This window comes from Protopterus annectens, chromosome 6.part0 (genome assembly GCF_019279795.1).
Source record: "Protopterus annectens isolate FY-2018-M chromosome 6.part0, PAN1.0, whole genome shotgun sequence".
NCBI lineage: Eukaryota > Metazoa > Chordata > Ceratodontiformes > Protopteridae > Protopterus > Protopterus annectens.
The window spans coordinates 1,053,381,578-1,053,395,480 of NC_056737.1; the positions used below are offsets into that span (position 1 = coordinate 1,053,381,578).

The 13,903-nt window shown below is 36.9% G+C and overlaps 1 protein-coding gene across 3 annotated transcripts in view; it reads left to right on the forward strand.

The window, feature by feature from the left end:
• The window catches only part of RGS6 (regulator of G protein signaling 6), a 2,564,457-nt gene that overhangs the window by 2,265,898 nt on the left and 284,656 nt on the right, over positions 1-13,903 (forward strand). For all 3 annotated transcript variants that reach the window (XM_044074660.1, XM_044074661.1, XM_044074662.1), the window contains exon 14: positions 2,160-2,285. In XM_044074660.1, the coding sequence (XP_043930595.1) occupies positions 2,160-2,285 (126 nt within the window). The remainder of the gene's footprint in view (positions 1-2,159; positions 2,286-13,903) is intronic.

Consider the following 13,903-nt stretch of genomic DNA (forward strand, 5'->3'; position numbering starts at 1 on the left):
GACACTGCAGTGTTTTTATGGGGCAGACCCCATGGATTTATACATTTTAACAAATAAACATGTATCCACAGAGTGGGATCCTGTCAGTATACACTACTTACTTATGTAGGCACAGCCTGGTGGGGTCAGGAATCGTTGGAACCATAATACTATTTCAACAGCTCTTGTGCTTTTTAGCACCTGAGGCATCTGCATATTGTTGTTTCCTTCAGCTTGTACTGGGTGTTGCCAGGTACTGCAATAAGTAGGAAGTGACTTACTATACTCGTCTGTTACTCTTTGGTACACAACGTTGGGCCTTTCAGCCATAGTGGTTAACATAGTAATGTGCCCCTGATGTTAAATCATACAATTGCAATTGTTTTCAAAACAGCATATTGTACATAGCTCTGTTTTAATACAAATAAAATTAAATCATGTTAAGAGAAATGAAGTGTTAAAATAAATAAAAACCTTATAAATTTTCTTTGATACCCAAAAAAAAAAATAGAATAGCTTTCTTAAATCATATTAGACCTTGGGAAATGGGAGAAATTAACTTTCTGACTTAGAATAGGTTCATAGGTTCATAGGCTAGTATGAACCTATGAACCTATGAACGTTGGCATATTATCTGTATTAATTTGCAATATAATTCTACTAAACCCACTAATCTAAATTATATAAATTATATTTACAACACTTTCAGGTGTTTTGTAAATAATAATATTGATATTAAACTATGGTTACAGTTATTAATTCCCCTTAAAATTACAAAAAACTTTTTCAATAGCATTCATATAAATACTCAATACATGGAAAACAAAACATTTTACATGCTGGTACCAATGTATGGAAACCTTGATAGTCAAGGATGTACGTCAGGTAATTAATACATTTGATTTATCAAATTCAGACTGGTTAGTTCTTAGCAGTGTACTTCCCTATGCACATGATTTATGCAGAACAATAGATAACTCTTCCTTTAAATCCATATCTAAACTCATATTTTTCTTACATGAAGTAATATATAGAGATTTTAATTGGACAAATTTAACTTCAAAAGTATATAAAATCATTATTAATTACAAAGCCAATCCTAATCACAAGTTTTGTAATTTTATTACTAAAGAACATCCTTTATTGTTAACAAATGAGAATAAAACTAGTCTATCATATTCTATTAAATTAACCTCCAATATACAGATTTGGAAATTCTTTTCATGGAAGTTTCTGCATAGAGCTTTCTATACACCCAACAAAATTGCTAGATTCAACAATTCTAATGACATAACATGTTGGAGATTTTCTTCAAAATATAACGCTGATTGGTCTCATATTATGTATGAATGTACTCACATTAAGAAATTTTGGGAAGATATTGGTGAATTTCTACAAGCCATTTTTACAGATTCCTTTATTTTGTAAGTCATTAATTCTTCTGAATATAAATGAAACTATTGTTATGAAAAACAAAGACCTTTATCTTCTTTGGACTACAATGACAGTTACTAAGAAATGCATCACAAGAAAATGGAAATCCTCCTCCATTCCAAATGTTGACAATTTTCTAACCCTAGTGAAAGATGTAGCACTGTTAGAAATCAGAGTCAAGGAAATGATAATCTTTCCTAAGGAATGGATTAATAATCCTTGGGAGAAAGTTCTCTCCCTTATTGAGACACTTAAAACAGACACAATTTTACCTACTTAAGTGGAGAAGAAGTAAAACGACCTATTCTAACAATGTGTAACTTTGTTTGTGTATTTCAGCTTGTTTTTCCTTTTTTCATATTTGGTTTGGGGCCATTTGTACATTTTGTAGATAGTTCATCAAAATTTATTCCTGCTTGAACTGTAAAAGCTTATTATTATTTTATTTGGAAAAAAATAATAAAATTATTTTAACAAAAAAAAAAAAAAGAAATGAAGTGTTAAAAGGTCAAACTGTGCTACTAACAGAAAGAACATAAAATGTATGGATTTTCTTATTCAGCTAAATTATTCATAGGAAATTACAGCATTTTGCATCTTTTTGCCAACAGTTTTTTTGTTACTTCAAATGTGCTGATATTGTAAAAATATATTTGGTATTAATGTAGACTTTGATTATTCTGCATGCCTGCACTGATAAAGTGTGCTTTGTATTTTAAAAATCATCCTTACATTTTTCCATTTAGCAAAGAGCCAAGCCAACAGCGTGTCCGAAGGTGGGGATTCTCATTGGAGGAAGCGTTAAAAGATCCAGCAGGAAGGGACCAGTTTCTTCGATTCCTAGAATCTGAATTTAGCTCAGAAAACCTGAGGTGAGTAAAACAAAGTCAAGGTTAAGTGAAAAGTAATAAAGAGTCAATTGTAGAAAGACGCAAGGGAAATATTAATATAATAATATTGCAGTTCAGTTCAAGCACACTATATATGAACTGGGAAAATGAAACGAAATACACTTGAACTGTGGTAAAATGGAAGTCAGAAAGTGACATAGCTGAGGATGCCAAGGATTTGTGTCTTGCACAGTAATAAACTGGTCCACTTATGAATATGCCAGACCCATAGTGACGGTTCCCTTTTCATGTCAGAACCCATGGTTCTGATATTGCAAGAATTTGAGAGGACTATTACAGTTTCAACACTGTTCTCTGGCAATATGATTATTTCTTAATCAGGTACATGGGCTAGTCTTTTCCAGACACTTTTCAGCCTTGATTTGGTACACACAAGCAAAAGGCAAGGCTAAATGTAAAATGTACGAACACTTCAGAGTAGCTAATCAACCAGTGTCTTTTGTGAGTCTGGATAGAAACCAGAGAACAAACAGAAAACCTGTGAAGACGTGGGGAGAAGGTATTAACTGCATGTGGAGAATAACCAGACGTTGGAACTTAACCCCGTATCCTGAAGCACTGATACAGAAATTTTAACCGATGAGCTATTGCGTTACCTAGAATAAATTATTTTCTAAGGTTCTGTAATGCTGTTTCTTCATGCCTTTCTTTTAAAAACACTTGAACATTATACATTCTTCATGGAATGGGGTATGCATGAAACAGCAGAAAACACTCCCACTAGTCAAGAGTAAATGTTCATGCTGTATTATGTACTGTAGTGTACATTATGATGTATTATGTGTCATTACCAAGAATAAGGGAACAGCACAATACCTGATGCTGTTATCCAGTGCTCATCTGGGTTATTTTCTATGGACAGTGGTATAATATTAGATCTCATACCAGAGAGCAGCAGAATACACTGAAATGATACAGTTGTGTGATGATAAATCTTTTACAGTAAGGCTGTGGTTTTGTTGATGGGAATCTAGCCCAGCTTTAATGTAAAAAAGCAAGTTTGGCACATACACAGAAATATGGACTCTAATGCTGGGTAAAGGAAGCTTGAAAAACTCATTCTGTATAAGTCACTATTGAATGGATCATTGCTTAGTCTGGATTAAACCAGTAGCATACGTCCTTCTGTCCTTCATTAAAACTGCCCTGAGTTTGTCCTATGCATTATGAAATCATTCATTGTTTTCAAATTTGCTGTTGCTTTAGGAAGGTTCCTTTATTGTTTCATGTCAAACTATTTTTTGTATCTCCATAATTAATTAAATTACTTAGTTAATGAATAATTAATTTTATATCCATTTCCCAAAATTCTTGAAAAAGATGGCAAATGTGCAGTTCATAGCACAGTTACATGCTTAGAGACCTGACCAACAGCATGGCTTTCAGAGGATGCATTGTACCCCTACTGTTTTTATTGTTTCTCATTAACACCATTACTGATCTGTGGATGTTGGTGAGCTCATTTGTATGGTGCTTGTTATTTTTGATAAGGTATTTGAATTCAGGGAACAACCTTACTTTGTGACTGTTCAGTTCATGGCCTTGCATCTTCAACATCACATTGGCTTGCTAGCTATCTGCAGAACAGATCATTTAGAGGTTTTCATACAAAAGATCAAGGGCCAGTTGATCAGGTTCTAACTGCCTGAACACATCCCACAATGGTCAGAATCACCTTCCTTTGTGAATTAAAGGCTAGATTGTTAGGCACTGTGAGATTTTTGGCTGTATGACACCACTGTAATGGTAATATGGCATTCCTTCTTTCTCAGTGTTGCATGATTGGATTTAGTATGTATAAGTTTGGGGTGTGGGGGACTTGTTTACCACATGAGAGGCATGGGAGTAAAAATGTGTTTTGTTTGTGGGTGGGTTATAGCAGAAATGTATGAGTGTGCATGATAGTGTGTAGTTTGAAAAAACAGCTGTGGTAGGGCTGCCACCCACAGCTGTAGACATTGGCTGTAGATGATTGTCACTGTTGAAGTCACACCCCAACCCCATGTGCAAAAACTGAGAAAGGGGGGCTGTGGATGGATGGATGTTCTGAGTCAGTTATGACTGAGCAATGTATATTTGAAAGATCATGCTTCAGTCAAAAGAGAAACCTTTTTAGAATTTTTCTGGAACAGCAGTAGTCCTACTCATCATTTGAAAGTGTTCTCTGGAGTCTTCCTTTCACTCAGTTCATTAATTCTGTTACTCATTCATTCCAAGACAATCAAGCTATATTTATATACCAATAATCTGGGGATATGAGCATCTCACACAGATATCTTTGACAGACTCAGTCTCACATAGTAATGTTTGACAGACTCAATCTCACACAGAGATCTTTGACAGACTCAGTCTCACACAGAGATCTTTAACAGACTCAGTCTCACACAATGATCTTTGACAGACTCAGTCTCACACAGTGATCTTTGACAGACTCAGTCTCACACAATGATCTTTGACAGACTCAGTCTCACACAGAGATCTTTAACAGACTCAGTCTCACACAATGATCTTTGACAGACTCAGTCTCACACAGTGATCTTTGACAGACTCAGTCTCACACAATGATCTTTGACAGACTCAGTCTCACACAGTGATCTTTAACAGACTCAGTCTCACACAATGATCTTTGACAGACTCAGTCTCACACAGTGATGTTTGGCAGACTCAGTCTCACACAGTGATGTTTGGCAGACTCAGTCTCACAAAATGATCTTTGACAGACTCAGTCTCACACAATGATCTTTGACAGACTCACTCTCACACAGTGATCTTTGACAGACTCAGTCTCAAACAGTGATGTTTGACAGACTCAGTCTCACACAGAGATCTGTGACAGACACAGTCTCACACAATGTTGTTTGACAGACTCAGTTTCAAACAGTGATGCTTGACAGACTCAGACTTACACAGTGATGTTTGACAGACTCAGTCTCACACAGTGATGTTTGACAGACTCAGTCTCAAACAGTGATCTTTGACAGAGTCTCACACAGTGATGTTTGACAGACTCAGACTTACACAGTGATGTTTGACAGACTCAGACTTACACAGTGATGTTTGACAGCCTTTGTCTCACACAGTGATGTTTGGCGGACTCAGTCTCAAACAGTGATGCTTGACAGACTCAATCTCATACAGTAATGTTTTACAGACTCAGTCTGAGATAGTGATCTTTGACAGACTCAGTCTGAGACAACAATCTTTGACAGACTCAGTCTGAGACAACAATCTTTGACAAACTCAGAGCAATTCACAGTTCATTCATTGCCTGAAACTTATGGATCTTCGGGTTAACATAAGCAAAAGACGATGATGTTTGGTACTCATGGTAAACTTAATATGGAGAATGGGTTTATATCAGATTATCGAAATCTGAATCCACCAAACACCTCATCGACCGATTTTAATTGAAACCTGACACTCTCAAATGATAGTTACATCAAAGTTTTTCTCATGGTAGGTAATCAGTGGGCCATCATTGGGAATTTGCCCTTCTCCACTGTAGTGCGATCTCAGAGTTGGTATATTTAGTTAAGGGAGTCTAGGGGCACAGTCTCCCACCAGGGTGGGTTTTAAATGTTTTCTTTTTGATACGATCATTATGTTGGCCCACCGTTTACTTACCGTAGGAAAACTTTCGATGTAATGATCATTCGAGGACTTTAGGTTTCCATTAAAATGGATTGATGAAGATGTGTTCACTGGATTCAGATTTTGATAATCTAATATAGACCCATAGAGAACATCACACTGAATGCAGATGGTGACAGTCTACCTGCATGTGTATCTAGTCACAAGTACTTGGGAGTATGACTTGTTCCTGTGTTAAGTTTTGTTCTTCACATTTAGAAAGTTATGCATAACACATTTGACAAACTTACTACTTGTTATTTCATTAATAACTTAATACCACAGGAAGTAAAGAAAACACCGGATAAAATATTATTAATTATCAATCACTACTTTATAATATTCTTTTTTGTAGTTGCATTACCATTGTACGCTTTCCAGTATGGGATTACTGCTGATCTGTTTAGGGATACATCTCTTAACATCTATACTGCACTTCAAGTTAATACATATGAACATCCTTAGGTCACTGTGCCATTTAAGCCCTTTTTTGTGTATGGTCATTCCATTCTGTGTATGGTCATTCCAAGACACTCTTTGGTCAGCACTTACACAGCTTATGCTGTCCTGGGACCTAGTCATTGGAATTTGATTCCATCTAGAATAAGACAGTTATAAACTTTACATTTAAGTGACGTTCCAGTCCCTTTTTAAATGAGGAAGTCCCCTCTAAATGTTCTCACAATGTTGCATAATAATGTCATTTCTAATAGTTCAGTGCTCACTTGTATGGGACTTTCTTTATGTCATTAATGTGAAAGTGTCTGCTGTGTCCTGCTTCTTAGCATTAATTTTTTGATTATAACATTTCATTATGGTTTTACCTATTACCATTGTGTGTTTTTTAATTTTTAAGTATAACTAGGTCATTACTGAAATCTGACCCGTGGGGTTCAACTCATTTATCTGATAAAGAAAGAAATGATTTTTGCTTTCTTCAGATCATGATGCAATGTTTTCATTTTTTTCTTTTGAAAGCTGCTGCTGTCTTGCACTTTGGTAACTCCTTTGAGATGTTGTACCAGTTTCTGTGGCATGCTGCTCCTGAACGCTATACTCACAGAAAGCTCTATTTTTTTGTTGCTTATTTGGCACCAAACATACAATCTGAAAAAATTGTGTGTTCTTCATGACGTCATGTCTTGAGGTGATAAGGGAAACTTTTATTTTCAGACACTAAAGCTTTATAGGTGGATTTAGACATTTCTAGTCATTCTGATACTATAACAAGAAGACATTTTAAATAGTGATCTAATTTATTACAGCATAAAGAAACAGTTGATTATTTAAATTGTGCTTGGAAAGACCAGATAGATCTGAGATGGGACTACCCTTCAAGGATGAATATGTGAGTGTGCTTGGAGAAAAGGATTATTCAGGAATATGAACCAGGGCAGAATGTTTTAGTGAATGGACAAGGGATATAGTACACTTTGTTAGCGTAAAGTTATGTTAGTTTGGATAGGCAGAGAATCTTCTATAGCTCGCTTCGCACCTTTTTGGATTGTAGGCTCTACTCGCACATTAGTTTGGATTGTAGGCTCGACTCGCACATTACTTTGGATTGTAGGTTCGACTCGCACATTAGTTAGGATTGTAGAACGCATTCTCGACAATAGTAATGGAAGCATAGGTTTGGACTTAGATGGAGTACAATGGGACTTCTCTTAGATTTAGTGAAGGAAAAGCAAGATTCAAAAATGGAAGCCCTTTACTATGTTAAGGGACCTTTCATGAGTATGTTACAAAATAAGCTGCACCCTTTATCAGACTTGTTTTCGTATGCTTTCACAAAGTTATAGAAAATAGTTTGGATTTGTGGCAGGAATGTTATGGGCATAGATAACCAAAATGATCTGAAAAATGTGTTTTTCTTTATATATAATTAAAATTAGGGAGCTTTACCATCTACTCCAGAAGAAGATGACCATATGAATTTTATGAATGTCTGAATGAGCAACAATTTGCCTGCCTCTTTAATGCATTTACTGAATGGTACTTAATTGGAGATTGAGATGAAGGGATGTTTAAAGATGACAATTTATTAAAATTAGCATGGAATATTATAGCAATAACCCACGCCTGGGTGTGGGTAATGCTAAATTTACCCACGGTTGGCATGGTTTGGTCCCGAGGGCAAAGCCCGAGGGACCAAACAAAGCCAACCGTGGGTAAATTTAGCATTACCCACACCCAGAAGTGGGTTATTGCTATTATACCATGACATTATTTAAGAAAAGAAACTATTACTTTTCTTAAATAATAGCATAGTATAATGCCTGTTTACTGCCCTTCCGCAGATGTCTGGCATCCGCGGCAGTTCTGATGTACTGCGCGCCCTCGCAGTACATCAGAGCTGTGGGCAAAAGCAACAGAAAGCAAGATCTCCATTGCTTTTTAGTGTTTAGCTATGTTAAATGAGTTTAACATGGCGAGACAGTTTAAAATAAGCAACGGAGATGTCCGTTGCTTATTTTAAAACTGTCTCGCTATGTTAAACTCATTTAACATAGCGAAACACTAATAAAAAGCAACGGCGATCTTGCTTTCTCCGTTGCTTTTAAAGCACTGTCTCGCTATGTTAAATGGGTTTAACATGGCGAGACAGCTTTAAAATAAGCAACGGAGATCTCCGTTACTTATTTTAAAGCTGTCTCGCTATGTTAAACCCATTTAACATAGCGAGACAGTGTTTTAAAAAACGAGTTATACTAATGGAAAAAAGTCCTGGCGACCGGACCTTTTTCCATTAGTATAACTCGATTTACAACGGGCACGCTGGCCAATCAGCGTGCACGTTTTGGGGTGGTCATGGTATAATATGCAATATAATAATAGTACAAGGCTTAGACATTGTGGCCCTCACAATCTGACAGGTTCTAAATTGTATGATTCTAAAATAGTGTCTGTTGTATTTCTCACTTGTTTTAATATGGGATGGCAAGGACTTCCAGACCTTTACCACACTTTCATAGAACTAGATAATTGTTTATCTGTGCTTTCTAAAGGTTCTTAGTAGTTTAACCTAATGTGCAATGTCTCTTTTCTATAAACCCAGCCAGTCCCATAAGAATACAACTCTAATTGCCTTGTAGACCAGGATAAGTTATCCCCTTGACATGCCTATATTATACAAAGAAGATAGTAATAACATTCAGTCTATTTTCATAAAAATATATTCTCTATGTTTGAAATAGTGTAGTGAACTTGTTTTGGGCTCTTTCTATTCAAAGATTTTCAAAACACAACCAGAGATATTGTCCATATTCTATTGTGACATAAAGATGTTCACATAATTTTTATCAATTCAGAACTCCTTAATTTATTTTTGATGCATCCTATTTACAAATTTGATCTATATGGTATTCATAGTCAAATTTGTGTCCACCCATATTCCCAAATCCATAAAACCTTCCCTTCCTCAATTATCATATCCTTGAATAAATTGCAGTATTTGACTTTACCCTCCCTAAAGTTCATAAATTTGATTTTCTAACGTTATTCTTCATATTAATATCATTAGCCCATACAACAATGTAATCAGACTGGAGTATATCATAGTCCAATGTACCTAATTTTAAATTATGTGCATATATGCAAAAATACATCCAGTTCATTGTTAATATTCGAGATTTAGATGCTAAAGAGGTAGGGACCCAAAGTCATTCCATGTGGATGCCTACCTCCATAACCTAACATATCCTATTGCTACTGTTTGACTCATAATCAGTGTACCCTTCTGTCTCACTCAACCTTACAACAGCCCAACTAACTAGTCTACCAGAAAAGTCTTTTATTATAACTTGCTTTTCAGCAGTCATTGGTCTAGTTTTTTCAAAAGCAGATGAAAAATCTATATGAACAATAACAAAGAGCATGCTGTTTTCTGTGGTAGTAATAACTGACCTGCCCTTGGGTTAAAAATGGTGATTTATATTGTGCTTGGGTCTACATTTAGTGATTGAACTGAACGTTCATTGAATGTCCATTCATCGCACACAGACCAAGAATTTCTTCCCTCAAAATGCCAAATGATCATACAGAAGTTCGTTGAACAGTCATAGTAAGCCATCATTAAGGGAATGGAGCTAGTACGTACTTACCGGAAACAGGATAAGGAAACCTGCCTTTTCTCCACTGTAGCACAATCTCAGAGTTGGTATAGTTAATTAGTGGGGAGCACAGCCCCCCCCACAACAGAAGGATTTGGCAAACACCAGACCCTCCTTATGTGGGGGGGCTGTACCCCCCACACCCTCCGCTAGCTATATATACCAACTCTGATATCACACTACAGTGGGGAAATTGTAGGTTTCCTTATCCCATCGTTACTGGTAAGTACGTGTTAGTTCTGTTCCATTGATGTTGGCCAACTATAGTCATTCGATGAACATATTTACGATCATTTGGCCTTTCAAGGGAAGGAACACTTGGCTATTCAATGAACGTTCCATTTGATCGCTAAATATAGACCCATTGTGCTTTCCCAGACTTCAAAATTCTGATAGATGACTCAATGCCAGTGATTCTATTACCTTACCCATATAGGAAAATCAACTAACTGTTCTGTAAGTTTTAGATTATTATATGGGCCTTTATCCTTAAAAATGGGTTTAATAATGACTAATTTCCACTTAGATGGTGCCTAAAATTGATTAATACTGGCATCAGAAATAAATTCTAGTGGTATTACAACTTCATCGCTCAGTGTTCTCAGGTCTCATTTGGTTATGGAACTGCCATATCCTTTTGCAAAATCCACTTGCTATAAGGGACCATGCATCTCTTCTTTGGAAAAGGTAAAAATATTATTATCCTTTAAGATATTGTTGTCCACCTGAAGCTTAGATGGACTGCAAATGTGTGTCTGCAAAGCAGTTAATAAAAACAGTAACGGTTTTGTTTCCTTCCCTGTAAGTCATACCTCCAAATTTAAGAGAGGTCAGTTGTTAACTAGCCTCCTCCTTTCCTTTCCTAAGATATCTGAATAAGGCTTCCATGTTATCTTTATCATTTATAATGCCATTGTTTCCATACTGAATCTGGTCTTTTTTGGCACTAGCTTTCATCTCTGTATTTAGATAATTAAAGCCTAAGATATCATGTTTCTTCCAAACCTGATTTTTCCCTTATTTATTTCTAACTTTAATCATTTTTCTAGTTGACTTTCCTACAGCACTTGCAGTGTTCTTGAGTATCCTACCAGCAGGACCGGATGCAGTACAAGTTAACTTTGGGTACACTGGCTGGGGGGCCCCATAAAAGTTACAAAAAAAATGTCTAAGTTGCTGTGTTTTTATAGTTTCACTCTCATCCATTCAGCTACTCAGTTTTAATGTGTGAAAAGCTTATAATCAATTGGAAAGAAGCTTCTTTTTTGGAACTAACATTGTCATATGGAAAGCTACAGTGTGTGTATTGTGTGTGTGTGTATCTGTTTGATACTGCCATATGGAAAGCTGTGATGAGTTTGTGTGTGTGTGTGTGTGTGTGTGTGTGTGTGTGTGTGTGTGTGTGTGTGTGTGTGTGTGTGTGTGTGTGTGTGTGTGCACGTGCATGTGTGTTTGTGTGTTTATGTGTCCTACAAAAAGGAAGACTTCCACTACTCAATTAAGACTCCTCAGTCTTATATCTTTTACCTCGAGTTGTTTCAGACCTCTCAATTTCACATCTTTTTTTCTCAGAGGTAACTTACAAACTGCAAACCTCCCAAACTCATACACATTCCAGGAAGTCACCGAGGATTACAGTCAATAATACCAGCCATTAGAGTTCATAGGTGTTATTGTTCAGGAAAATCTCTAGCTATGGCCTACGCTTTTTCGTCATTTTATTAATTAGGTGAACCTGCTTTTTTAGGGAGCACTATCTCATGAAGTGACTTGCTCAGCATCACTCAGTAGGCAACCTGCACCCTTGGCTACAGCAAGCAGCTTACTAAGTGCTTGGAGCCTTCATTTTCTGCTCCAACTGCCGGATCTTAATTGCCTTGTTCATTTTCTCATAAATCACAGAGGACTGCAGTCAGTTATTAATACCACTGATTAAAGTTTCATTATTGTTCAGAAAATGTATCGGGATGCAATACCTGTTATTCTGTTAAGCTTTTAAGTGAATTATAATACCTTCCCTCTTATCTGTCTCTGATATTCATAGGTTCATAGATGTTTACTAGGCTAACGACCACAAGGGCCTAAGCTTAATCATGCATTCCAAATATCTGACAAATTCTGGTACCCTTGATAAGTATAAGCAGGGATTTAGGAGGTGAAGCATTTATAACCAGGGACCTGGGAGATGAACAATTTGCAGGCTGCGTGTGTTAATTAGAGACAGAGGTGTCAACCAAGGGCTTTATTTCCTGTTCCCCATCCAATTGTCCAGATCACAGTTGAACTGGGTTAGGAAGGAAATCTGCTTCATATGGATGGAAAGCCTGTTCCTGAGAAGTGGTAGTCTATGAGAGACATGCCTGTCTCTCCAGCAAGTCCTGTTTATATCACAGGCAATGTTTAAGTCTTTAGATTGAGTAATTCTGGTGTTGTTTGTTTTATGGATATGCTGGAGATCCATCAGGGTGGGCTCTGACAATACCTTGTATGCCAGACATAGATCTCCCCTCAACAGCCTGTAGAAGACAGAATACAGGGATGGGGCTTTGAGGTGGTCTGCACAGGACATTTTACTTACACCCTGTATTCTTTTAGTGAGGAACCTCTGCAAATGTTCCAGTTGTTGGATGTCCTTGGCTATGCACATACTAAAGGGGGCACTGTACTCAATGATAGGTCTGATGAATGCTGAATACAACGGAACAATGACCTCCTTAGCCTAGATGCCATGCCTTTGTTTATAAGTTGCACAACAGAGAATGATTTCCTCACTACACAAAGGTTAGACTGCTGTCTATATGTGTCCCCAGGTCCCTGACTACTGAGTCATCTCTTAAGGGTGTGTTGTCAGTATGATAATTATCAGGAGTGGATGACCTTCTGAAGGATACTATTACAGTAGACTCCCTCTAATCCAGTCTCAATGGGACCAGAAATTAGGCTGGATAAACAAATGGCTGGTTAATCAGAAAAAGCATACAAAACAGCATTTATAGGTTGTAAATTAGCTAGAATAACAGGATTTATGTTAGTATGTATTTTTGAAAAGAATGTGAAGTCTAAAAATCAAATGCCTGTCATTTAGCAACTTCAGTTCTTTTCATGAAGAACAGACAAAACTGTGAGGCAAAAATCTGGGCATTGTGCAAAAATCTCAACAGCTGAGGGGCATGCTACCTACCTCTTACACACACACCTACCTACCTCTTACAAACACACACACTTTACTTAGTGACTTTAATCCTTAGATCTTCCCAGTGATTAGTCAAAAACTACAATGTTTTTAAGAGGAACAGATCAAAAACATATTGCTCTTACAAAAGAATAACAGGTTTTGCATTAGTATGATTTTTCTAAAGGATATGAAGTCTGAAAATCAAATGTCTGCCTTTATTTTCTGACTTCATTTCTTAGTGATTTGCAAGAAAACTAATTTTTTTTTGAGAAACTGACCAAAAACATAAGTCAAAAATCTGGACAGTTGAGAGCTATGCACCCTACCTGTCTCTTACACCCACCCACCCACACACACACACACACACACACACACACACACACACACACACACACACACACACACACACCTACCTACCTCTTAAACACTTAATACTTAAACACAGATACACACACACACACACACACACACACACACACACACATACACATACCGTGCCTCTCACTTGCCCATTCGTTGCCTGCAGTCCAAACATCTTCCAGCATTCAAATTCCATGTGCATGGAACACAAAGACATAAACAATCAATCACACACACCTGTTGCATCTATGTAACTGGACACAAAGGGGATTAAGAGTGTTCTTAAAGAAGAATGCCCTTAA